The following is a 26,701-nucleotide window of genomic DNA, read 5'->3' as shown; positions in this document are numbered from 1 at the left end:
TATTATTGTTTTCTGTAAAGTATGTCACAGAGACCATAAAGATGTTGGAAAATTCCAGCTCAATGATGTCATGCTCTATTAATGTAAGAGATGAAAGAGAGAATTAGCATATATAATCTGTAACAATCTTGTTGCCTCTTAAGTAATACTATGAACTCTCTTACATTAACTTTCAAGCATTCAGTTTTCTCCCTGATTTTCAGTCTAGACTTCCCTTTTCAGATCTATTTATTAAAAGTAATATACTAGTAGTGAATCTTGAATAGTTTATTTGGTTTAGATTGTAAATCAACTGGAAGGCCTTTATAAATCAGGTGGTTTTCCCCTAAAATTCTGGTTGTGGTTGATTTGAAAACAAAAACTGGAGAACTAAGTGATAGTGACTAGAAGAGAGTTGAAGAGGAAAAGAACATGATAACAACTATCCTCTTGTAGTATTTGTGTTACTGTAGGATTCAGAAAGTACATTTTCATTAGTAGACAGTAGATTTAAAGACAAGGATTAATGGTTGTCTTTCGGTGGATGGATAGATGTTAGTCTGCTTGTCACCCCGTGTTTAATGTTGAACAAATGCTTATTTAATATTTTCCTAAATTAGAGGAGAAGGGGCACAGGGAAATATTGAAGTTTACAAGTGATACTTAGCTTTTTGAGTAGTGAGATGCCAAAGTAATAGGAATAGGCAATAGAAAGAGCTCTCAAAGTTTTGAGGTAGTAGAAAAGTGGCAGGTGAATTTCAGTTTGTAGTCCTGTCAGAACAGGAACGTAGTGGAAATTTTTTCATAGCATAGGAAACTTTATTACTTTAAGGATTGTCTGGCTGTAAGCAAAATCTACAGGAAAAAATAATAACTGGATCACAAAGCCACAGCCGAGTGTTGAGACTCACATTATACAACCAGGCCCAATATGGGGGTTTTGTTCAATCCCAGAATTTCATTTCTTTCAAAATGTAAGGAAGGGGCCCCAGATTTTCCCAGTATTAATGTCAAAGGGTGGAGAGGTGATGGTCTAAGGTGAAGGAGTGGAACTTTACCCACTAACTGAGACTCATATCATGTTCATGATAATCCCTAATTCTGCTCCAAATAATCAAAACTATGTGTATAAAATGATAGATTTGTGCTATTAGTAGCAGTAGAAGCTAGTAGTAGGTAACATTTATAAAAAACCACTTTATTTTACAAATGTTGACTCATTTTATCCTTCCAACAGCCCCTGGAGGTAGATGCTTTTTTTTATTCCCATTTTGCAATAAAGGAAAGTGAGGCAGATGGCTGTTATGTGACTTACCCACTTAATAAAATGTTAGTAAAGTGTCTGAGGCTGGGTTTGAACTCCAGTATTCATGCCTCCAGGTCCAGCACTTAATCGACTGTGCCACATAGTTGCCTCCAAGGTTGTCACACAAGAAAAGAATATTGACATAATGACTTCCTTTTCCTTTGGCATGAATTGTGAGGTGAGAAGGAGCAAGTTGAGGTGGGGATAGGTTGAGTTTGAGTTCGTTGTGCGTTCTGGTTGATATCTATAGACATCTGGAGATTTCCTAGAACCCGGAAATTGATAGTGAAATAAGATCTCAAAAAGTATTTACTTCAACTGATAATTTCCACCTTAAGGAATTGCCGAGCTTGATACACAGACAGTTGTACTTTGGGGGTTCTTATGAGTGCTTTTTAGTTCTGCTTTATTTCTTGCTGTCAGTTCCTACTTCTTGATACTATCACAATACCTTTGTGTACCAACTCCCATTGTTCTGATCTGCTGCTTCTGTTCTGCTGATTGAATTGGATGATTAAATACATGTAAAGTAGAATGTAAGTGAGGCCCAGAGAGGCTGTCTGGTGAGTCAAATTCTTGAGATTTAGCACATTATGACATTAATTTGGACAGATCAGAGACCTTTTTGCTACCTTTGGGGTTCTCTTTGTGCTTTAGATAGGTAAAGTTGCCTAAGTACAGATTGTGGAGGGATGAAATATGATACGACTAGGTATCATACACTCATACTCACATTCAGATACACACACACAGTTTCCTTAGTTTTTATCAATGAGAACTCAAAATATTTTGTTCCAGTGCTATTTTCACTGTGCTTTGTTACTCTCTTAATCTCTTAATCTGGAGGGAGTAATGTATAGTTAAATGTTAGTCTGGTTCTAATGAAGAGGAACAAAGCCATCTGAATGATGGTAGTAGCTAGAGCTAACCTGTTCAGAACAGTACTGAACATTTACTACTTTGTTATCTACCTAAAATCCTTTTCCATGTTCCTTGTTTTTCTAGTCCACATTAGTTGTATGCTAACTTTATTTTTCTAGTATTCATTTTAATGAAAGATTTCTGCTTTCCATTTGCAAGAAATTCTTCAGCTATCTCAAACTTCATAAAATTTTAAACTTCTCATTCACCCTTCTGGACTTGTCAGCATCTTCTCTTTCTCCCTCCTCTTGTAAAATAGCCTTCCCACTGCTCTCTGGCTGTACCTTCTGTTCCCTTCCTTTGATTCCCTTTTGAGGCTTATTTTCTTTGGGAAACCTCCTCTCAATTGACTATGGGCCTAACCCTCCATATACTTAGACTTAAAAGAAAGCTGAATGCTATGTATCATGGAAAGTATAAACTGCATTCTTACAATTGCTACCACTTTCCTTGTAAAGCTGTGGCCCAGAGTCTGAAGAGATGGTGAAAGTACCCTCAGCCCTTGGGCCCTTCCTTCTGATTGATTTTCTCATTTAGACTCCTTAAAACAACTTGTTTCCTCCAGAATAAGTTCATCACCAGAAATCTCCTCTTCATGGAAATTGCTTCAGCTTTGATACTCATCTCCTCTGATTGCCTTTCCCCTCTTATTGGAAGGCTGGAGGGCAGAGTACTATATAGAACTCCTCCCTTTATACAGAGCTCAGAATTGTCCAGCCAGTTCTTCATTTCCCACTAGCTGCTCTGTTTGGTTTTGACTCCATAAATATCATGTCCCAGGACAGGTACCTTCTGATACCCCCTTCCCTTTTAGATCGTAAGCTCCTTGTGGGTTTCTTTTGCTTATTTGTATTCTCAGAGTGCATAGTGCCTGGCACATAGTAGGTCCTTAATAAACTCTTTATTGACTATGACTGTGACTAAGATGACTTTGACCATAACTGTGACTATGGATAGCTCCCGGAACCTACATGAGGCAGCTAAGTGCTCTGTTTCTTCTGTCACCACTCCAGTGCATCAGCTTCCACCTGGACTGTTGTAATAGCCTGCTGCCAGCGGGTCTGCCTGCCTCAAGTTGCTCTTCATTCCAGTCCATCCTCCATGCAGCCACTAAAGTGATTTTCCTAAAGTGCAGGTCTGATCATATCACACACACATATCTTCCCCCCTCCCCATCCCATGTCTCCCTGTCCCATCAGCCCCTTGATATTCTCCACTGACTCCTTATTGCCTCCAGGATCAAATAGGAAATACCCTGTTTGTCGCTCAAAGCCCTTCATCTCTTAGCCCCCTGCTAACTCTCCAGGCTTCTTATAACTAACTTCCCAAGAGGTACTCCTGTGTCAAGTTTCAGTGGCCTCTTGGCTTTTGTACAAACAAGACACTCCATCTCTTAACTCCAAACATTTTCTCTGGCTGTCCTTCATGCCTGGAATGTTCTTTCTCAGCTCTGCCTGCTGACTCCTTTGACTTCCTTTAAGTCCCACTAAAATCTCATCTTCTATAATTCCTCGTAATTCTATTACCTTACCTCTCTTAATTATTTCCTACTCATCTTTAATATAACTTATTTTGTATGTATATTTGTTTGCATGAATGTTATTTCCCCTATTAAGATTGTAATGTCCTTTGTATCCTCAGTGCTTAGCACATTAATTGACAGTATTGTTCAGTCATTTCAGTTGTTTCCAAGTCTTTTATGACCCCATTTGGGAGGATTCTCTTGGCAGAGATACTGGAGTGGTTTGCCATTTCCTTCTCCAGCTCATTTGATGCGGAAACTGAGGCAAACAGGATGAAGTGACTTGCCCAGATTCACACAGCTAATATATGAGGCCAGATTTGAACTCTTCTTCCTGACTTCCAGGCATCTAGCTGCCAGACACATAGTAGGTGCTTAATAAATTTGTGTGATTTATCGATTGGCTCAATATTGATATTATTCAAGGCCTGGCTTGGATTCAGGAAAGAGCTGAGTTCAATTCTGACCTCGGTACTTACTAGCAGCATAACCCTGGCAAGTCATTTGACCTCTGCCTGCCTCAGTTTCCTCATCTGTGATCTCCACAGATCTCCAATCTGTGAAATGGAGATTGTTGTGAAGGTTGTTGTAAGGATCAAATGAGATAAAATTTGTAATGTACTTAGCACAATGCCTTGCACATAGTAAGTGCTTAATAAATACTTTTGCCCCCCCCACTTCTTTCCTTTCATTAAAAGGGGGGCCCTAAGGCCAGCCATTTCTCCATTTCTTACCATACTGCAATTTTGATTCCTCTGTGATGCCTTCAGGAGTACCTTTCTTGCTGCCCACATCCCCTCCCCCCAAGCTTCCTTTTATATGTTGTCAGCTTTGAGAACAGAGACTTGCTTTTTGCTTATGTTTGTTTTAGTATTCCTAGCCTTAACACATAGTAAACTCTTAATAAATTCTTGGGGACCGAAGACCATGCCTTTGATTTCTTTTACCTTCCATATACGGTTACTTTCTTTGTTGAATGGTGACTGTACCCACAATAGGGAATGGTGTCCCTAGCGTCTTTTCCTTCTTCCATCTAAACTCTGTCTACACACTGGGACTGGACTACACCAGAAGCATCTGCAGTGGTTAAAGCAACTGTTTGAGAAGTCATTTCTCTCTAGGGTTAGGTGTTTAATTATATCCCATATTTTCCTTCCTTATCAGAGTTTTCTCTTTGGTTCACAGTTGGGAAAAAAATTTTAATTTTGGTCAAAAAATGTCTACTTTGATCTGGGAAAAATGGGTAATTTTGGCTCTGTGGTGTTTGTAAAAATAGAGTATGGTATTTAATCTGAGTTTTATTACAAATATGATAGAAAAAATTATCTTGTTTTTAATAAACTTGCTAGCAGACCATAACAAGCCATGTAGTTTATTTATTTTTGGTAGGAACAGTACTTTTTTTGGAGTAAAGGATGTCCCAAAAGATTGTTATAAAAAGCAACTCAAAGGCATGTGTCCATGTTTTCCATTTTTGATAACTGATGTAACAGAAACCATTTCACATCAATTTGTCCAATATTTTTCATTTTCTCCAGCTGCTGCTTAGGTTACTCCACTCACTCGTGGTTTTTTGTCATAAAGCTATAGGGTTTCCAGATTAGTTATTAGGAAGGATTTTTAGCACTGAGTCAGAAGTAGAAGAAACTATGACAGTGGATCCCATTTGGCATACTTAAAAATGTTATTTTTAAGAAAGAGTAAATAAATGTCCCAAATTTATTGATTTCTGTGTGTTATGGTTCAGTCATTTTAGTCACATCCAAGTCTTCATGACCTCGTTTGGATTTGTTTGCTTGTTTGTTTTGGCAGATACTAGGATAGTTTTCCATTTCCTTCTTCAGCTCGTTTTACAGATGAGTTAACTGAGGCAAACAGGATTAAGTGACTTTTGCAGGTTAACACAGCTAGTAAGTGCCTGAGGCCAGATTTGAACTCAGAAAGATGAGTCTTCCTGACTTCAGGCCTGGTCTACTGCACCACATTGAATGAATTCTTATTGATTGCTATAGTACAATGATATATTCTCATACCCAAACGCATATATTATACTCATATATATATATATGTGTGTATATATATATACACACACATATGTATATATATATGGAGTTTAGATACTTTACCTAGTTAAAGAGTATAATTTACAAGTTTACTTTGGCAATACCTGCTTTTGTATATCTGTATTTAGAAAAGGTGAATAATTTGTTCTTGAGATTTATTGAGATTGGGACTTGGTTTAGTTTGGTTTTTTAAGATCTCAGAAGAGGAACATATTCAATTCAGCAAATGGTTATTGTGTGACTACTATGTGTCAGGTATGCTTGGTATTCTGGGGATACAAAGATGAAGGTTTCTTCCTTCAAGCAGCTATTTAGTGGCAGATAGCACATTCTGCACTATATTTTAGTTATTTAGCTATGTGCTATAGGAAATGTAGTGTGAGGGAATCAAGGAAGGATAAATTATTTCTAACTAAAAGGAAATAGTAACTCCTTGGGGAAAGTGAGATTTGAGCCACTCTAGAAAAGCAGATAAAATTTTTTGGGGAAAAAACATGGTAGAGAAGGCATTCCAAGGAGAGGGAACAACTTGAGCAACGATAACGGAAGCAGGAGAGCACCTCTGGTGCATTTAGGGATGAGTAAGTAGTGAAGTTTGAAGTGTGAGATGAATAGCAAGGATGCAGTGAACTTAATCTTGAAATGAACAGGCCAGTTAGAAGGTCATTTCTGGAGTTTAGGCAGGAGAATAAAAGGGCTCAAACTAAGGTTATTTCTAGTGGTAATGAATGAGAGGAAGCAGGTGAATTCAAGAAATATTTCAGAATTTCAGCTCAAGTGAGACTTGGTAAATTATTGGATGCACAAAGTAAAGGTGGCTGGGATCACAATATTCTGTTTTCAGAAATTAGAGAATGAAGGAGAAAATAGTTTTAGGGGAAACATGTTATTTAGTTTGTAAATATACTAGTAGTACATTTGCATCTGTGGTGTGTGCCTCCTTGAAGACAAAAACCATACTTTTCCTTTTTTTATATCCCAGAGCTTAGCCCAGAGTGTGGCAAGTTGTAAGTGCCTAATAAAAGCTCCTTGATTGACTCTTGTCATCAATGCTCTTTCCTTCAACCTTCCTGATTTAGGGCCATTTATCTGTGTGCTAGGCTTTACCAGAATTATCCATTCTACATTGTAACCTCACCAGTCAACATAAGAAATTAAATCGAAATTTGGAGGGAGTTTTGGAAAAGCTGCAGATAACATGCAAAGGCCAGCAGATAACACAGGAAAAGTTTTGAAACTCAGAAATGCCTAAAATATATGTATAGTATTGTATAATATCAACAAATTTTATCTTTTAATGCCATAGTAATTTAGACTTCTTCTCTGGTATGAAGAGAGAGAAGACCAAAAAATTTTATGTGGATTTTTCAGATCCTGGGGGCACTGTGTCTCTAGACCCTTGTGATGTGCAAGGGAGAACAGTACGCTGTGAGCTCAGTGAGGCAGGGCTTCTCTCTTATCTACCCTTGATGGCTGCTGCAAGACCTAGCATGATCCTTCCTGAATGGAAACAAAGGTTCTGAGCCTGTCCTCCTCTGACTTTGTAGTAATGTTGTTTTTGTTTAAAATCATTAGCATTATATCATTTATTCTGGATATCTTTGTGTCCTGTGATAGTAAGAGGACTTCAGTTTATTGAGCAGTTTTCCTCTACTGTTTTGAATCTGACAGCAATTCTATCTTGGGGGTAACGCAAGTTTTTATTCCTATTTTTCAGATGATGACATGAAGTATATTTAAGACAGAATAAAATTACAGGTCTTTTGAAAAGTAGAGCCCTGGGAGAGATACAAAAATAAATATCATTGTGAAGTAAGGCACATACATGAATTATTGACAGTACAAAGTAGAACTTATTGGGAGGGAGGATAAAAAAAGGAAATAGAACAAGAACTGTTTCATTTTCTTCTTTTTTCATCTCAAAGTTCTTATCATCAATTTCTAGAGAGGGAAGAAAATACTTTTCCCAGATAGGTTTGGGCTACGAGAGGCAGTAAGAATGAATTTAGTTCTTCAAAAAACTTGGCAGATGATTATCTTAGCTTTCTTCTTTTCTTCCTTTCTTTCTTTCCTTCTTTCTTTTTCTTTCCTTCTTTTTTCCTTCTTTCCTTCTTTCTTTCTTCGTTTCTCTGTCTCTGTCTCTCTCTCTCTCTCTGTCTCTCTCTCTCTCTCTCTCTCCCTCCCTCCCTTCCTTCCTTCCTTGTTGGTTTTTCTTTTAAGTCTGACTTTTTTATAAACTAAACTGAATACAATACAAGAGAACTTTGGCCTAGTGAGATATTGTTTATAATATGCAAACACTTAGAGTGTCTCCCAGGACCTTTTACTAAACTGCTGTCAATATACACGTGTGTCCAGTATGCCTCTGACCCTGTTTTAGCTTTGGAGCTATCGTACTGTCTCCAGGAAGTGTTTTTATTACTCTGCTTTCACTGTCAGAGATAGGGTTACAGTAAATCAATGCAGTGGGCACAGTGTTAATGTGCTATATTGAAACTTCCCTCTGCTTGTTATTGAGCCAGGGAGTTTTAGATCCTTAACAAAGAAACCATCTTTTATTTGTATTAATCCATTCTAATTGCCTTATTTTTGAAGGGAGGAAGCTTATAAAAGAAAGTAATGAGAAGATTAAATCCCATCACATAGAGGCTGTAGATTATTTTGTGTTTTAACATTTCTTTATGTGTATCTATCTGGGTTCAGTTCTGGATGGAGAATAGACATTTATATTAAAAGTTGATCCTTTTCTATCACTGAATATGGCAGAAGAAAAATTAGCGTCTAAAGCTTTCTTTTTAGCCTGGTGAATTTTGAATCTGGGTATCTTTTATCCCTTTGAGGAGAAAATAAGAATTTTCTCATGCCTTTTATTTTATTTTTAAACATTTTTAAAAATTCTGAACTTAAGAAATAAAGCAAGCATTTCCACTACAAAGTAGAAGTTTAACAAAAGGATTGCAAATGAAACTGTAACTCTATTATATACAACTTGCTTTTCCTTTTAAATATATACTAGAGTTATTTTCTTTTTTTCCCCTTCCCTCTTCCCTCTCTTTAGAGGTGGCTACCATTAGACACAAATACATACCCACGTCCACACATATATATATGTGTATGCATGGATATATAGTGTGAATATATATATATATATATTTGTAAATCCATACTATACATTTATTAGTTCTTTCTGTGGATGCAGATAGTATCTTCCTCTGTAGGTCCTTTGTAGTTAATTTAGGTATTTATAATAGTCAAAATGACTTGGATGCTCAAAATTGCTCTTAAAACAATATTGCTGTTATTGTATATAATGTTCTCTTGGTTTTCCTCATTTCTCTGTTATTTCATGGAAATCTATCCATGTTTTTCTAAAAGCATCGAACTTATCATTTCTCGTAGCACAATAATATCCGTCATGATCATATGCCACAGCTTGTTCAACCATTCCCCAGCTGATGAACATCCCCACAACTTCCAGTTCTTCACTACCACAAAGAGAGTTGCTATAAATATTTTAGAATATATGGGTTCTTTTCTATTTCCCGTAATCAACTTGGGAAACAAACCTATCAGAGGTGTTGCTGGATTAAAGGGTATAGGTAGTTCTATAACTCGTTCAGCATAATTCCAAATTGCTCTTCAAAATGGTTGAATCAGTTTACAATTCCACAAGCAGTGGATGAATGTCGTGGTTTTTCCACATCCCCTCCAACATTTATCACTTTCCTGCCTTTTTGTTCCATAGGTATTTTTTTCCTGGTGATCATGGCTCTTGTTGTGTGTATTTAGGCTAAATGATTTTTCTATCATTAGACCCCCACAACTCCATATTCCCTAATTTTTCCAAATGAATAGATAACATGCCTTCAACCAGGGTCATTGAAAAAAAAAAACAGAGTTATTGCCAGTGGCTTTTCCTTTTAAGATTCCTACTTTGTACCATGACTTTTATCTTAATTTTAAGCTTTATTGATAGGGCTGTTTTTCTATGCCACAGTTAGTTCCCATTATATTCCCCCTTCACTGAAGTTTCTTTTGTAACCAGTCCATCCTCCCAAACCTCCTGACAGACTGACCAAACATAATAGTTTATCTGTCCAACATTTTGCATTCATGGTACCTTATACTACACTGTTTCCTATAATTTATAGCTTCATTTTTCCCTTAGGTTTCATGTGAAATTACACCATATTCTGCTGTTTTTCATATCCTAATTTTGATATTTTGTTGTTATTGTGGGGAAAAGTGTGCTGTCCGTGCCGCTACAGAAGGTAGAACCCTTGTGCTGGAAGGCTTGGAGAAGGCAGAAAGGAATGTCTTGCCTGTTTTGAACAACTTGCTGGAGAACAGGGAGATGCAGCTTGAAGATGGACGCTTCCTCATGTCTGCTGAGCGTTATGACAAACTCTTACAGGTAAGCAGAGGAAAAAGTACTATTGCTTTCTCTTTACTTTGATCTTGAAGTAGGGAAAACTCCTGTGTAATTTCTGTTCCCAAATGACCGTCATAACCACTCCATTTCCTCTGACAAATCCATAAGACTCAGTCATTTGTCTAGTGCCCTTTTGTTGACATATTGTTGGCTGAATTCATGTGAATATTGCCCAGGGAGGGTTTCTGAGATATTAGCCGTTTCATAGATTCCATTTGAAGGTAAACCACTTTCAGTTATACTCAGTCAATCCTATGGTGTATACTTATATGCCTTGACTGCTGCTTAGTGAAATAACATCTGCTTGCATTTTCCAAATGTCTGATGGTCTTTCTCCTCCTTTTTTTGGCAAGAAACTGTTAATCTTTCTATAGCTTCTTACTATTCTGTAACTCCCTATTTGCCTAGCATGATGCTCAGCAGATACTTTGGGACTGATTCATTCAAACGTCCCCAGTTGCTACCAGAAATAGCAGATCTTTGTTGGGATTGTTGCTTTTTAAGTATTATTCCTCTGTAATGTTGTCTAGCTCATTTATCAATCTATGAATAACTTAGGCTGAATAATTTGGGACTCATAAAAGGAAGCTGGTTCAAGAACTATGACAAGCTCTCAAGAAATAAATTCTAGTGACATGGAATCAAATTACTCCTTTGAGTAATAAAATGGTGTGGTATGGTATCATTTTCTGAAGTTTATTTATGCTTTATCTGACAGTCTTCTGATCCACCAATACAACAAACAATGGAACTGGTCAGGAGAAAGCTCATTGATGGGCTCAGATGTATAGGGAGAAGAGCTGGCAGAAAGGAAAGATAACTGAGGGTCAATATAAAAGAGTGGTTGAGTCTTATAAAAATAGTGTCAAGAAAGATGGGAAGGAGGGGGATCATAGAATTATAGCTCTAGATCTGGAAAGCATCCTAGAATCTAGTTTAGTCAAAGGATCATAGAATGAGAACTCAGTGGGATCTTTGAGGTCATTCATTGAGTAGTCCAGTTCTCCCTAACCCCCATTTTACAGAAGAGAGAAACTAAGACTCCCAGATTTGAAATGACTTTCTCAAGGTCACACAGGTAGTAAATAACGGAGCAGTAATTATTTTCTCTTTTTTAAGTTTCAGGAAAGTGGAACAATAACTCTAATGATAGGTGACATTTATAGCTTTAAAATTTGCTAAGAATTTTACATAGGTTATCTAATTTGAGCCTCATAGCTACCACAGATATTATTATTCCTATTTTAGAGATGAGAAAAGCGAAGCTCAGAGATGTTTAATGTCTTGTTCCTAGACAAATGGCTAACAAATGTCAAAGATAAGTTTCAAAATCAAGTCTGGCTAAGTCTAGCATTCTAGTTCCTGTGCCATGTTGCCTCTCAAGAAAGGGAAGTTGGAAAAAGAGCAAAAAATGATTAACTATTATTGAAAACCTAAGATCAATGAGGAGATATAAAGGGAATTCAGCTACCTTTTTTACATCTAGGGTACTAAGAGAAATAGCAGGGATGATTGCTGAGCTGCTATTTGAGGAGTTATTAAAAATGGAAAAGTTGAGGTGAGCAGTGGTTATGATGATTTTCAAAACAGGGAAGAAGGGAGATTATTGTGGATTCAGTGTCAATTCCTGGTTTTAAAATACTTTGTTAAACATATTTGATAAGCACCTCACAAAGGATTGTGCTGACAACTAACTGCCGAGGCGTGTGGGCTAATTTCAAACAAGACATTCTACATTCTCCTTATCTCTTTTTCTGATATAACACTAAAGTGGTAGGGCAGGAGAATGCCACAGACACAGTGTGACTGGATTTCACAAGGCACTTGACAGTCATGGAAATCCTTATTGACAGTGTGGAGAGTCACAAACTGGAAGATAGCACAGTTAGTTCAACTTGGAACTTGTTAAAATACTTAACCCAGAGAGAGGAGATTAATAAATGAATGAATGCCACCCTGAAGGAAAATACATGGTGGAGTGCCATAGAGTTCTGTCTTAGAGGCTGGTTTTGTCTATACTTTATTTTCAGTAACTTGCAAAAGCACTTAGTTATGGATAGAGACCTGGCCTCAGAGGCACACATGGAACAGAGGAAAGAGTGCTGGTTTTGGAGTCAGGAATCCTGAGTTCAAATCCTTTCTTTTCCACTTACTACTTAAGTGTCTCTGGAACTCAGTTCCCTCTTCTTTAAAATAAGAGGGTTGGGCTAGATGACCTCTCAGTAAATATCCACCTCTGAATCTGATGCAGTGATTCTGGGTTCAAATACTGTCTCTGACACATACTCCTTTTTGATTGTGAACAAGTCACTTAACCTCTCTCTCAGTCGTAGTTGAAGGGCAGGTGCTGATATGCGTTGGTAGAGGGAATTTTCTCACTGATAATTCTCTATAGAAATGAAATCATGAAATAAAAAAAAAAAGATTTGATGAAACCTGATGGCTTGCTAATTAAAATTGTAGTTGATATGAAGCTTAGGGTATTAAGTGATTAATACATTGGAAATAGAATTGGGACACCAAAATATCTTGATAGAATGGGAGTTGGCAAATTATAGCCCTCAGCCTGACTTTGTTTTATTTTAAAATGTAAAAATCATTCTTTGCTCTAAGGCTGTTCAAAAATCGGCCTCTGGCAATAGTTTGATGATCCCTAGTGTAGAAGAATGGGTTACATTTATAAGATAAATAATATTCAGGATAATTATCAATTATCAAGATATCAGAAAAATCAATTCAAGATAAATATAAAATGCTATAGCACTTGGATTTTGAAAAGTCATATATCCAGATTAAAGATGAGGGAGTCATAAATAGAGAACGGTTAATGTGGTAAAAGGCCCAGGAATTTTAGTAGATAGTCAGTTGACATTTATTATGCACCTGTTATGTGTCAAGTGTTATGCTAAGTACTGGGGATACAAAGAAAGATATAGGAAATGGAAATGTTAGTCTAAGGAAGAAAGAACTATGGTGTGGCCAAATTGCAGCCTTAAAATATTTTAAGGATTGTCATGTGGAAGAGGGCATGACTTCTCTGTACCTTCAACTCATGGCTTTGTGAACCAGGATAGGTGTAACAGAAAGGCAGTTTTCAGCTTAATATAAGGAAATTACTTTCCAGCAGTTGAAACAGACTTGAAATGGAATGACTTCCTCTGAATATAGTGAGTTCACAATCATTTAAAGTCTTTGATCAGAGGTGGATTTTGTAGATTTGGGGGACGACTTTGTAGAAGGAGTTCATGCTTCAAGTATGGGTTAGACTGACTTCTGGGATTCTCTTATAACTTCTTAAATAGGTGTTCATATGCTTGTGTTTCTACTGTCTGATAGGTTTCTTCCAACATTTTCTAAAAATGATCTCAGTCTGGTTCAATTAGAGGATATAATTGAAAATAACCTAATTACCATGACTTTAAAATATTGTTGTAGTTAATTTCCAAAAATGAATATTGACTTTAAATTCATTTGTGGGAATTGATTATGCAGAGCCTTCTTTCTCCTACCCTTTCTAATAGCCAAATGACTTTTATTTTATTAGTATTAGCTAATAGCATTCACATTAGCTGATTAGAAAAAATTCTTGCTGTGTTGTTCAAACAGATGTGTTTCTTTTTAAATTAACTGACTATTTGATGATAAAAGACTTCTCTTATTTTGTGTCTTTATTGTGGATTTGTGCCTAGACTTTGGAAAAGTCATTTTTTAAAATACATTGAGCAGGGTTTTGTCAGGTGAAAATAGGATTGTGCTGCCTCTTGTTTTAGAGCTGTTCTTTGCAAATTTTTTCATATAACAATTATCTGACTACACACAATCTTCTCAAAAGTAAATGTCATTGTAAACTCAGAGTCCTTTTAGTTAAACTTGATTGAAAGTATTCATTATATTGGATTTTTTTTCATAGCGTTTAGTATATCCCCCACTCAACCCACCACCTCCAGCCTTGAAATTACAGCCTTATTAGATTGTGGCATTTTAGGACCTAGGAGACTGAATTACATAAAAATGTGATTTTTCACTAGGTTTAACACAACTGATAACCCAAACTGATACTGCCAAAGCATTTTCTAAATTAGACTTAGCATTCAGGAAAAAAACAAACTGTGGCTTGTGTACGTGTAAATTTCATTTTTGCTTTGGTTGAATCTAAACCTTAAAAAGGTTCTATCTTTTCAACACCTAAATCTGCATAGCACTTGATTAGACACTTGTCAGTATCTTCCCAGAAAGAAGGTGGACTGAGGAAGAACTGGTTACTTATAAGGTTCAGTCAGGTGATGAGAAGACACTCTTAGGTTCCATCACTTATTCTGGTCCCCAGTCACTCTCATGTAAATGATTTGCCTCTCTGACTCTACTTCTAGCCTATGAAGCTGTATGTAGTGTTTCCTCCACCTGTCCTGTCTTACATCTGACCTTATTTTCTGTTGGCTGCCATTCCTTTACTAACAGATCCTGAGCACTATCATTCTGCTCCCTGTGATGTAATCTACCACATTTCAGATCGGTTTTCTTGCTTGATAGTTTACTTTTCATATTCTTGATGCAGAACTGTCATGAGCTAAGATTAATCAGAATACATAGTAGGAGCTTCATAAGAACATATGAATCTCACTGCCTTACATCAGTAAATTGCATTCTAATTATTGTCCTTTGGTACCTGTAGGAGCACACTAAAACAGAGCTAGATTCATGGAAGATTGTTAGAGTTAGTGAAGATTTTCGAGTGATTGCCCTGGGTTTACCAGTACCCAGGTACTCTGGAAATCCTTTAGATCCTCCTCTTCGCTCTCGATTTCAAGCAAGAGATATTTACTATCTACCCTTTAAGGTTAGTATAAAGTAGGATTTTAAACGTTTTTGTCAGTTTTTATATTTGAACGTAATGAATCCAGTGTTTGAAGTAGTCTGCATCGTGTGTGTGTGTGTGTGTGTGTGTGTGTGAGTGTGATCCCTAAGTGGTAAATCCAAATTAGATTGGACAAGTTCTTCTGAATACAACAAGAGAAATTACAGTGGTATTAAATCTTTTTTTTTTATTTTTTTTATTTTTTTATTTTTTAATGTTTAACAGTCACTGCCATACAATTGTGATTTTATCCCCCCCACCTACCCCCCACTCCCCCCTTCCCTCCCCACGACTGCATACAATTCTGTATAGATTCTACATATACTTTCCTATTGAGTATATTTTCACTATAGTCATGCTATGTAGTCAGACTAAGATAAATGAAAGAAATCGTATAACAAATCAGAACATGATACACAAACACATACACATACACAAACATGATCTGTTACATTATGTGAGTGACTTCCATATTTCTCTCTCTGAGTGTGTGGTATTAAATCTTGAAAGATATTTTTATTTTTGGATTAATATCATTGTACATTGGGAGGACATTTTGATGTAAATGGCTTAGCATCTGCTCATTTAGGAGGGTAGAAATGTTTATGTTTCATGTACACCTGAGTAATTGATTTGATGAGTGTTTTCATATTCTCCTTTAGGACCATCTTAAATTGTTATACTCAGTTGGGTCCAATGTTGCTGCTGAGAGGTAAGTGGTTCAGGGTATATTATGTTAGACCATGTTGAATCAACCATAAATTTTTAGAGTGTATCCTCAAATTAGAAATGTATTTATTCTGAGGACTGGAATTGTAATCAGAGGGATCTAAATAGATATTGAAATGTATATTTCATGTATGTTAATAAGTTGTTAAGCCATCTTTAAATGATATGGAGTTTTGTGAAGTCAACAAGCAGTTATTAAGTGTTTGCTATATGCCAAGTACATAGTGAAGTATTGAGGATAGAAAGGTCAAAAATAGTTCCTACCCTCAGGGAGTTCACATTCTAAAGGGGGAGAAAGTATGCACACAAGTATGTGCATACTAGTTATATGGGGTAAATCTGAGACCATCTCAGAGGGAGGGCACTAACATTGAAGGGAGACTGGGAAAGATTTCCTGCAGAAGATGGGGTTTTAGCTGAGATTTGAAGGAATCCAGAAAAAACAGGAACTGGAAAGGAAGAGGAAGAGAAGAGAGTTCCAAGCAAGGGAGAATGACCAGTGCAAGCCCATAGTCAGGAGACAAAGTGTCATTTTTCAAGGAGCAACAAGGAAACCATTGTCACGGGACCATACAGAATATGGGGAGCAGTGAAATAGAAGAAGACTGGACTAGATTGTAAAAGACTTTATAAAGGTCAAACAGAAGATTTTTGTATTTTTCCCTTGAAGTAACAGGAAACCACTAGAGTTTACTGAATAAGAAGGTCGTATTGATTAGACCCACATGTTAAAGAAAATCAGTTTGGCATCTGGGGGAAGAAGGGACTGAAATAGGGAGGGATTTGAGAGAGACAAAGCAGAAATCCAATCACTGCCTACATCAGGGTAGTGATTGTATCAAAAGAGAAAGGGGGATCACAAGAGATGCTGTGAAGCTAGAATTGGGAGGATTTCCTAACAGATTGGATATGGAGAAGGATGAGAGTGATGGGGAGTCAAAGATGATACCTGGGTTGCAAGTATGAGGGACTGGGAAGATGGTGCTGCCCTCAATAGCAATGCAGGAGAAGAGGGAAGGGTTTTGAAGGAAATATAATGAGTTCAGTTTTGGACATGTTGAATTTAAGATATATTCATTAGGCAATTGGAGAAGAAAGACTGGGTATCAGCAAAAGGTTAGAGCTGGATAAGTAGATTTGAGAATCCTCTGCATTGAGGTGATCAGTAAATCCATATGTGCTGATGAGATCACCAAGCCAGATCGGAACAATAGAAGAGAGCCCAGGATGGAGCTTTGGAGGATGCTTCTCATTAGTGGGCATGACAGGAATAAGATCCAGCAAAGGAGACAGAAGGAACAGTCAAACTTGGAGGAGGAGAAACAAGAGAGAGCAGTGTCATGGAAACTGAGAGTGATGAGGGTATTAGGAAAGAGCATGACTGACAGTGTCATTAGGCTTGGTTACTTTGGAGAGAGTAGTTTTGGTTTGCATGTAAAGTTTCGAAGCCAGATTGCAAATTCCTGGTAGAAGTCAGAAGAGGAGAGGAAGTAGAGGCACCAATTATAGATAAAAGGGGGAAGAGATAGAGTACAATAGTAGTAGGGATGAATGGATTGGTGTTTTTGTTTTTAGTACAGGGGAGACATGACAAGATTTAAAGAAAAGATTTAATATGAAAGCAGACAGATGGTGTATCTGGAGTGTGAAAACTGAGGGATGGCATTGAGAGTGGTAGGAGTAAGCAAGTAGCCAGGGGGAGATGGGCAGCACCAGGCTGAGTCACTGGCATGTGGGAGCATGGTAATCACTGAAGTTGCTAATTATGTCTTGCTTAAAATGTGATAAAATTAAACTTGTGTTCAACTTTACTCCTTAGGGTTTCTCAGGTATTGTCGTTTGCTACTACGCTCTGCTCTCAAGAATCTTCTACACTTGGACTTCCTGATTTTCCTTTAGATAGTTTACCAGCTGCAGTTCAAATCCTGGTACGTGTGTAAAGAAGTATTGAGCATCAAATATGGTGAAAACAATGTGGCTTTTTCATAAAACAAGTTATGTTTTTATTGATTGATACTTTGAGACTGACTTGAAAACAATTTCCAGAAAGAAATAGTTTCTAAGCATAAGTCATTGGGGAGAAGTGGTTTTATTTTTGTTTTCATTATTTCTTGAATTATAATACCATGTCTGAATTCTTTCATTGAGGTTTGGTTATATAGTATTATTAACAACAATAATAATAATACTTTCACTTTAAGCTTTGCAAAACATATGATCCTTATCGCAGCTCTGTGGAAATTGAGGTTTAGAGAGTTGAAGCTACTTGCCCCAGAGTCACACAAGCAGTGCATGTCAAAGGGGGACGTGCTTGTCTCCAAACCCAGTATTATATCTACTTAGCCACGATCCCTCGGAATTCTTATCTGCAGTGTGCCTTTAGCTGCACTGAGGAACACTCCTTATTGTGATTAACATGTAGAGTAATGGAATGTTGATATCTTCTCAGAGATTTATTGTGAAGATTTAGTGAGATAAATGTATGTAATAAAGAACTATAAAATGTGAGCTGCTTTAATTTTATGGTTATTATTAGCCAGGAACTGACTGTCTCTTCTGGCTCTAAAGTTCCCTGATTCCTCTGTGATTGGCTCTAGGGAAAGAAAGATGTTGGACAGTTTTCCCTGCCAGGCCAAAGGTTATAGAAGCAGTTTGGTATATTGGAAAAAATTCTGAACTCGAAATCAGGAAAACCTGGATTTTAATCCCACCTCTAACACTTTGATCACGAGCAAGTCATTTAACCTTTGGAAATTTGTTTGCTCATCTGTTACAAATGTAATATTTGCCTGACAAAGTTGTAGTGAGACTCATATTTAACGGGTTTTGCTAGCCTCAAAGCCCTATAAAATTGTGATTTATCTTTTTAAAAGCAAAAATCTATGAATAAATTTATGGACTTTAAAAAACATTTGATTTGGGTAAAGCAAAGTGCCAGCTTAATGCCTCTTCTCTACAGGACAACGTGTCCCCTGTGTATACTAAAATTAGACAATATTACTTCATTGTTGTACCATGATAGATCACTTTATTTGATACCCTTCTGATTATTATTATTAAATGAGGCATAAAACAGGGAGACATGCTTGCCACAGATTACTGTCACTGACATGGAGGATATCTTCGAAGTCAAATGGAAGAAGAATTTTCTATAAATGATGAGATTTTCTAGCTACTACTATTTGTAAATGACCTTTCAAGTCTTGTAGAGTTTCTTACTAAGAGTTACAGTCATTCCAAAGAGTTTGACTAAGTATCCAGAGAGTAATACCCCAGTGAATGAAAAATGAAATTGGATTGACAACCCATAGAAGTTGTTATTCAATACCTATATTTTGGGCATACTCTATAAGGGCACAAAGAATTAGACCCAGAAATGAATAGGAGGTCAGTATGCTGTATTTCATCGAGAAATATAGCAGTGCTTTTAAGTATCACATGCTTCTGTCTGAAACAAAAGCCAATGGTTATTCACCAATATTCTTCTGGTGATTCATTATTTATTGGGAATCATGGACCTCCAGGATGTCAGGAAGTAAAGTTGTAGGACAATGGAGCCATGGGAGAATTTTGAAGTGCTGCAGCATGTGACTAATGAAGACCTTTTTCAAGAGAAATAGTATAAGTGATAGCGTTTGAAAGATGTATGACTAGAAAAGGAGGTAGCCTCGTGATGTGGCAGACTCTGTTCGTATCTGTACAATATCAAAAGATTTAGGAGAAGGATTCTTGAGTACTGGTACAGTGGATGGAGTGCTGGGCCTGCCGTCAGGAAGTCTGCAGTTCAGACGTGGCATCAGGCATTTACTACCTGAGTGACCGTGGGCTCTGTTTGTCTCAGCTTCCTCATCTGTAAAACGAGGATAATGCTGGCACCCAGTGTATTTATAAAATAAGGTATTTGTAGGATGCTTTGCAAACTGCTACTGTTATTATCGTCATTACTATTATTGTTATATGTTATTATTATCATCATCATCCCCTGAGCAAGCTTGTAGGAGCTCCTAGTCAGGAGCCAGGCAGCAGAAAGGATTTATCAGTTGTAATCTCTATACTGGTGAGCTCCAAGCTTTATTAAAGTATTGAAGAAGATAGTCCAAATGAGAGGGATTCATTAATAAAATCCACATTTCTATTCCCTTAAATGAGAACATTCTTCTAAATGATTTGTCAGTTCCCAAAAGGATTTATGTGGTGATTATCACATTTTTCTTAAATACTGAACACTGTGTTTTATGTGTTTTTCTTTCTTTCTTCCGATTAGGATTCCTTTCCTACAATGTCAGTCCAGCATTTAATCCAGTGGCTTTACCCTTACACAATTTTACTAGGACACGAAGGCAAGATGGCAGTAGAAGATGTCTTAAAAGTAAGGACCTGATGTGGTGTTATTTAAGCTCTGTGGAAGCATAACTATGGCTTTTAGGCCACTGGGTGGCTCAGAGCAGTGTTCGACACGTCTTTATATGTGGAACCTTTGCGGTGGGAGGACAGGAAATGAGAAATATGAATCCAAATGGCCTATCAGAGAGATCCAGAGAGTTTGAACAGGAAGCACGGAGGAGGCAAGCTTCTGTCTGAAACACATCAGTGGAACTCAGGGAACGAGGTAATAGGGATAATAGATTAGGAGCCTGAAAGAATCTTCGAAGCCATAAAAGGCAGCTAGGTGTTTTGATGGATACAGTGCTGGACCTGGAGTCAGGAAGGCCTAAGCTCAACTCCATCCTCAGTTACTTGTTATCTGCCTCAGTTTCCTCAACTGTAAAATGGGGATTATAATGGCACCTACTTCCCAGGGTTGCTATTAGAATCATCTGAGGCTGGCACGTAGTAGATGCTTAATATGCTTGTTTCCTTCCTTCCTTTCAGCTGGTCCAAATAAGGCTCATAGAGGTTAGATGATTTGCCCAAGGTCACACAGATCTGGGCATTGTGTTCTTTAAGGGGGGCCAAGAGAGCAAATCCAGGGTTGGTTACTCACACTGAGATTTGTGATCTAGGTGATAGTAATGACAGTGGTGGAGCTGCTGTTGGAAAGTGGACAATCACACATCCTGTAGACGTCTGAGTGAGGACTTGAATTGGGTCCTTCTGCAGCTAAGGCCTACCTTCGGTTCACTGACATGCTGTCTTTATGTGAACTTCCTAAGTATCAACATCTCTGCGTTAAACTGTGTCGCATGTTCAAAGCCCTTCTCTCTTCCAGGCTTCCCTTATTACTGTCATCACATTCTGTCAGTTACCCAGGCTTGAAACCTTGGTATCACCCTGCACTCTTTACCCTACATATCTAATCTGCTGCCGAGTCCTGTCATTTCTACCTTCATAATAGCTCTTGTAAATGGCCTCTCCACTCACATGGCCACTTCCTTATCAGGACCTTATCAGCTCTCACATGAACCATTACAGAAACCTTCTGTTAGATCCTCTAGCTTCAAGTTTTTCCTCCCTGCAATCTTGTCTTTCACGCAGGTGCTAAAGTGGTTTTCTTAATGCGCAGGCCTGACCATACCAACTCCTGTACTTGATGTATTCTAGTGCCTCACTCTCACTTTCAGGATCAAATATAAAGTCTTCTATTTAGCATTTCAAGCCTTTCACAATGTCTCTCCTTCCCTTTCTACTCTCCTTACACCAGGGGTGTGAAACTCAGTTTGAAACTGTGACTAGTAATTCATACATGAGAATCCCTGAGGGCTGTAGATTTATTTAGTTTTAAAATGTATTATTATCTGTGTTTTATTATATTTTTATTCATTTTGTTAAATATCTCCCAGTTACATTTTAATCTGGTTCTGCTGCACTTGGGAGTCAAAGACTTGTGCTTAACACCTTTACCTTACCCTTTAACCCCTCCATATATTTTGAAATCTAACTACACTGGAATACTGGCTATTCTTCATATGCAATGCTCCATTTTCTGATTCTGTGCTTGTATAGTGGATTTAAGCCATGCCTATAATATTCTCCTGCATCATCTTTTGCCATCTAACTTCCCTGGCTTCCTTCCTCCCAGTACCTTCCTTCTAGGATTATCTTTCATTTAAAATGTGAGCGTGTGTGTGTGTGAATGTAATCTAGTGTATGTACAGAATTGTTTGATTTAGTCTTCCCTGTCAGAATGTGAAGTCCTTGAGGGTGGACACCACATTTTTGTCTTTCTTGGTATCCCCAGCACTTAGTGCCTGGCACATAGCTTGATAAATACTTGTGCACTGCATTTCTGAGAGAAAATCAGGAACTTATTTAGATTTAAATGTTTGAAAAGATATTTGTCTCTCTGTGGAACCAAGAATGTTATATTTGTTAAGTATTTTATCCTCCTTGAATGTAATAGTTCACACTTGAAATTTATAATATTTCTTCAGCTGAAGCATGATAGATTCTGCTCTAGCCCTTTGCTTTAACATTGTGTGTCTCTCTCTGTTTCAAGTATGTTTCTTGTAAACAACATATTGTGGGATTCTGGTTTCTAATTCATTCTGCTATCTGCTTCTGTTTTATGGGTGAGTTCATCCCTTTCATAGTTATGATAACTATGCATTTTCTTCCATTATTTTTTCTTCTGTTTATCCTCCTCTTTCTGTGTTTTATCCTGTCTCTCCTCAAAAGTCTGTGTTATTTCTGACCACTGCCTCCTTTAATATGCTCTCCTTTTTATCACTCCTTACCCCTGTCCCCTTTGCCTCCTAAGTCCCTGTTGGGTAATAGAGATTTCTGTACTTGTGTGTGTGCGTGCATATGTGTGTGCATGTGCATGTGTGTGCACATGTGTGTGCAAGTGTATGTGTGCACTGTGTGTGCATGCATACTCATGTATGTGTACATGTCCCTTCTTGAACCAATTCAGATGAGAGTGAGGTTCAAGAATTGCTTGCTACACCCCACCCTTCTCCACTGTACAAGCTGTTTGCACCTCTTTTATTTGTGATAGTTTTCCCCATTCCTTTCTTCCCTTTTCCCCTTCTCCCAGTGCATCTCTCGTTCTTTCCTATTCATTTTTTTGAGATGATCCCAACATAATCAAAATATATTCCGGTGCCCTCTCTTTACCTAGATAAAATGCTTCTAACTTCCCTAATAATGATAAAGTTATAAGGAGTTACATATATCACCTTCCAATACAGGAATGTAAACAATTTAACTTTACCAGTGCCTTATAATTTCTCTTTCATTCTTACCTTTTTGTGCTTCTCAAGTCTTGTTTTTGAAAGGCAGATTGCTCTTTGCATCTCTGGTCTTTTCATCTGGAATGCTTCAGAGCTCTCTCTTTCAATAAATGTCCTTTTTTTTTTCCTCCTGAAGGACTATACTCCATTTTTCTGGGTAGGAATCCTAGCTCTTTTGCTTCCAGAATATCATATTCTAAGACCTCTGCTCCTTTGGAATGATAGCTGCCAAATCTTGTGTCATCTTGACTGTGCTTTTACATAATTTGAGTGGTTTCTTTCTGGCTTCTTGAAGTATTTTCTCTTTGACCTGGGAGCTCTGGAATTTGACTGCAAGTTTTCATTTTGGGATCTCTTTAAGGAGTTGATTAGTGGTTTCTTTCAATTTCTATTTTACCCTATAGTTGTAGGATATTGAGGTAGTTTTCCTTTAAAATTTCTTAAAACATGATATTTGGTCTTTTGACTTGCAGGCAGCCCAATAATTCTTAAATTATTTTTCTTCAATATATTTTTCAGGTAAGTTGTTTTTGCAATCAGATAATTCACATCTTCTTATTTTTTTTCATTCTTTTGACCTTGTTTTACTGTTTCTTGACGTCTCACGGAGTCATTAACATCCCAATTTTAATTTTTAAGAAATCATTTTCTTTAGCAGTATTTTTTACCTCTTTTTCCATTTGACCAATTCTGTTTTTTAAGATATTATTTTCTTCAGTGTTTTTGTTCCTTTTTTACCAAGCTGTTAATTGTTCTTTTCTAATTTTCTTTTCTTGCTCTCATTTCTTTACCTAATTTTTCTTTTGTCACTCTTTTTGGATTTTAAAAATTATTTTTAGCCCTTTCGGGAATTTTTGTTGGGCTTGTTACCAATTCATTTTCCTCTGAGGCTTAGCTTATAATTGTTTTGACATTGTTGTCATCTTCTGAGTTTATGTCTTGATTTTCTCTGTCAACATAGTAGCCTTTTATGGTCAGGTTCTTTGTTGTTTGCTCATTTTTTTAGTCTTTGAACTTTTATGTTTAAAGTTTGGCCCTGTTCTGGGGGAAGGAGGTGGATGTGGGATTGTCCCAATCCTCTGACTCTTTGACACTGTTGTTTTCAGAGCTAGTTCTGGGGGTTTGAAAGTTTTCAGTGCATCCCCCTGGTAGTGTGATCTGGGGAGAGATGTGGTCACTATTTTCTTGGCCTACAAGCTGAGCCTTACCAAGGAACGGCCTCTGATCTCTTGCAACTACAAGTGATACTGCTCCTCAGGGCCCATGATCCCTTGTGACTGCAAGTGCCTCTCTATGCACATGAACTGTGAGTCAGAAGTTGGTATAGACACTGGAACTGCCAAACGCCATCCAGTCCTGTGTCCAGTGCTAGCACAGGGGTCCCCTGTAGTCTCTTTCTGACCAGTTGTCAGATCCCCTTCTCATCTCTGATTTGAGAGCTCCTGAAGTCGCCATTGCCACTGTCATAACATCCAAGGCCCACTGGCAGTGTTGCCTTTAAGTGTATTCTGGGTCATCCTTCACTCCTCTGTCATTGAACTCTCTAATACCCTAAATTGTCTGGGACTGGGAAGATGTCTCATCTTGACCCTTTTTTTGGCTGTGTTGCTCCAGAATTCAATTTGAGGCATGGTTTTAAATTTGTTTGGAGAGGAATGTTGGGAGAGCTTGGTTGATTCTTTTATTCCACTATTCTGACTCTGCTCCCAGAAGTTACAGAAGTTAAAATATGCATTATTTCTGACAAAAGAGTTTTATAGTGGAGGTCATCTAATTCAAGCACTTTATTATACAGAGGGGAAAACTGAGTTATCTGAAGGGACAAGATTAAAAGCTGTATCTGTGGTTTCATCGATATAGGGAACTACTGGGTGGGAATCTGTCTCCCAATGCAGATTGGCATCTTCTCTGTAATTCATAATCTTAGAGCATTATCATGAGCATTCAGAGATTAAACAATTTCCTTGGGGTCCCATAGCCAGAATGTATCAGAGGTAGGACTTCTGGGCTCTGTGTTCACCACCATCTCATGCTGCCTTTAGGCCATACTACTTTTTGAGCTAACTGAAGTATCAAGAATCATCTGCACTTGTCTAATTACCATAATGTCTCCAATTCTGAATTAGAGGAGTCCATCATTTAAGAACTTCTACTGTATGATAATGTATGCAAGCAGCAGTTGACAGGCATTTTGTAACCTGCCGTTCTTTTTTGATGGAATATAAGTATTCTGTGATTCAGTTTGTCACAGATATTAAAGACCCATTCAAATTTCCAAACCAGTAATATCTTTAGTCACTTAATTCGGTGGGGTATAGTTTTATGCTGAAAATGTAGAGGATGAAAGTGCACGTTTTGTCTGAACAAGCTGTGTAAAAATGACTGGAATTGAGCCATATGGCATCATAAAAAAAATGTATGCAATTCCTCAGATTGCCACTCCTGCATATTGGTAATCTGCTGAAGTTACATTTTATAAGCCTTGTTAAAGGAAATGTTCTCATGCTATATCTTTCTTTTACTGCCCTTGTGAGTAGTATTTTTACACTATGTATAAAGGCTTGTGCTTATCCATAGCGTCATGTGGCATTAAAGTTTTGCCCTGGGACTGTACTTTTGCAAACGTGCTAAATGTACATAGGGAATTTCAGACAGAATTAAAAAAGAATCAACTTTTATTGGGCTTTAAGCGTTGAGGATTCAAATGAAACTGGTTATGATTTTCTTCTAATTTTACAGCGCTTTGAACTACAGGATTCAAGAAACTCTTTCCTTCCCAGTAGAATTATGAGAGTAGAAAGCATTCCTGGAGACCGAGTCTACACAGCTGCTGTGACTCTCCAGTTGGGGAGTAAAGAAGTGACCGTTAAGGTGGGCATTCCCAGATTTGCTGGATGATAATCTTGATTTTTTGTTTGTTTGTTTACTTGATGTGAGACCTTCCTGGATGGTTTGCTTTTAAAATATATATTTCACAGGTAATTTTTTCATGAAAGAATATCCCAAAAGAGAACATGAGAAGAGTGAATCACTCCAAAGACAAAAGTCACTGTTGGGTAATCATGTTGTGTTGTTGCACTCCCATTGTTGTTATTATTAAAACAGTTAATGCTGTTATTTTGTAAGCGTTTTTTTTTTAGCTAAGTTAATTAGTTCCCAATTAATGCAAGACAAGATTAATTCCTGTTTCCTTCTTGTTGATTTAAGAGGTAAAACATAATCTTAAAACATACAATTTTTTAAACAAAATTTTTTGGTGTATTGTTTTCTTCAAAGGAAAATGTAATTGCTTTTTAAAAAGTCACTGGTTTTATTATTGGATGGTGAAACAAATCTACAGTAGTGGCATTTGTAATTTTTAGTCTCAGTAGTTTAAGAGACAATCTGATTTTTCTGAAAGCAGAATGACTGTGATAGATGCCTTAATATTACAGTAAGGCAGGTGAATAAATTAAGGACTCTTAAAATGGGAATCAGATCTTTACATGTAAAAAAGACGAAAACAAAAAAAAAGTTGTCTCAGGGTAATTAGATAATGAAATGCATTAGCATACTTTATTGATGGATCTTATATAAATGTTTATCTCACCATAAGCCCCTTAGTAGCTGGTTTAGATTTAATGGACTAATGAGGCTTTAAATAACATGGTGTTCCTTAAATAATGTGTGTTTTAAGAAAAGCTTTTTGGGGCACAAAAAAGAATAAGCTAAAAATAGAATAG

The 26,701-nt window shown here is 37.3% G+C and overlaps 1 protein-coding gene across 2 annotated transcripts in view; it reads left to right on the top strand.

Annotated features, from left to right (window-relative positions):
• The window catches only part of VWA8 (von Willebrand factor A domain containing 8), a 442,786-nt gene that overhangs the window by 79,725 nt on the left and 336,360 nt on the right, over nucleotides 1–26,701 (top strand). For both annotated transcript variants that reach the window (XM_072617119.1, XM_072617120.1), the window contains 6 exons: nucleotides 10,038–10,205; nucleotides 14,896–15,060; nucleotides 15,741–15,790; nucleotides 17,627–17,735; nucleotides 20,072–20,176; nucleotides 25,719–25,850. In XM_072617119.1, the coding sequence (XP_072473220.1) occupies nucleotides 10,038–10,205; nucleotides 14,896–15,060; nucleotides 15,741–15,790; nucleotides 17,627–17,735; nucleotides 20,072–20,176; nucleotides 25,719–25,850 (729 nt within the window). The remainder of the gene's footprint in view (nucleotides 1–10,037; nucleotides 10,206–14,895; nucleotides 15,061–15,740; nucleotides 15,791–17,626; nucleotides 17,736–20,071; nucleotides 20,177–25,718; nucleotides 25,851–26,701) is intronic.

Source organism: Notamacropus eugenii, chromosome 6 (assembly GCF_028372415.1).
Source record: "Notamacropus eugenii isolate mMacEug1 chromosome 6, mMacEug1.pri_v2, whole genome shotgun sequence".
In the NCBI taxonomy this organism is placed as follows: Eukaryota; Metazoa; Chordata; class Mammalia; order Diprotodontia; family Macropodidae; genus Notamacropus; species Notamacropus eugenii.
Note: the sequence above shows the minus strand (reverse complement) of the source record. Positions and strands in the feature narration are given on the sequence as shown.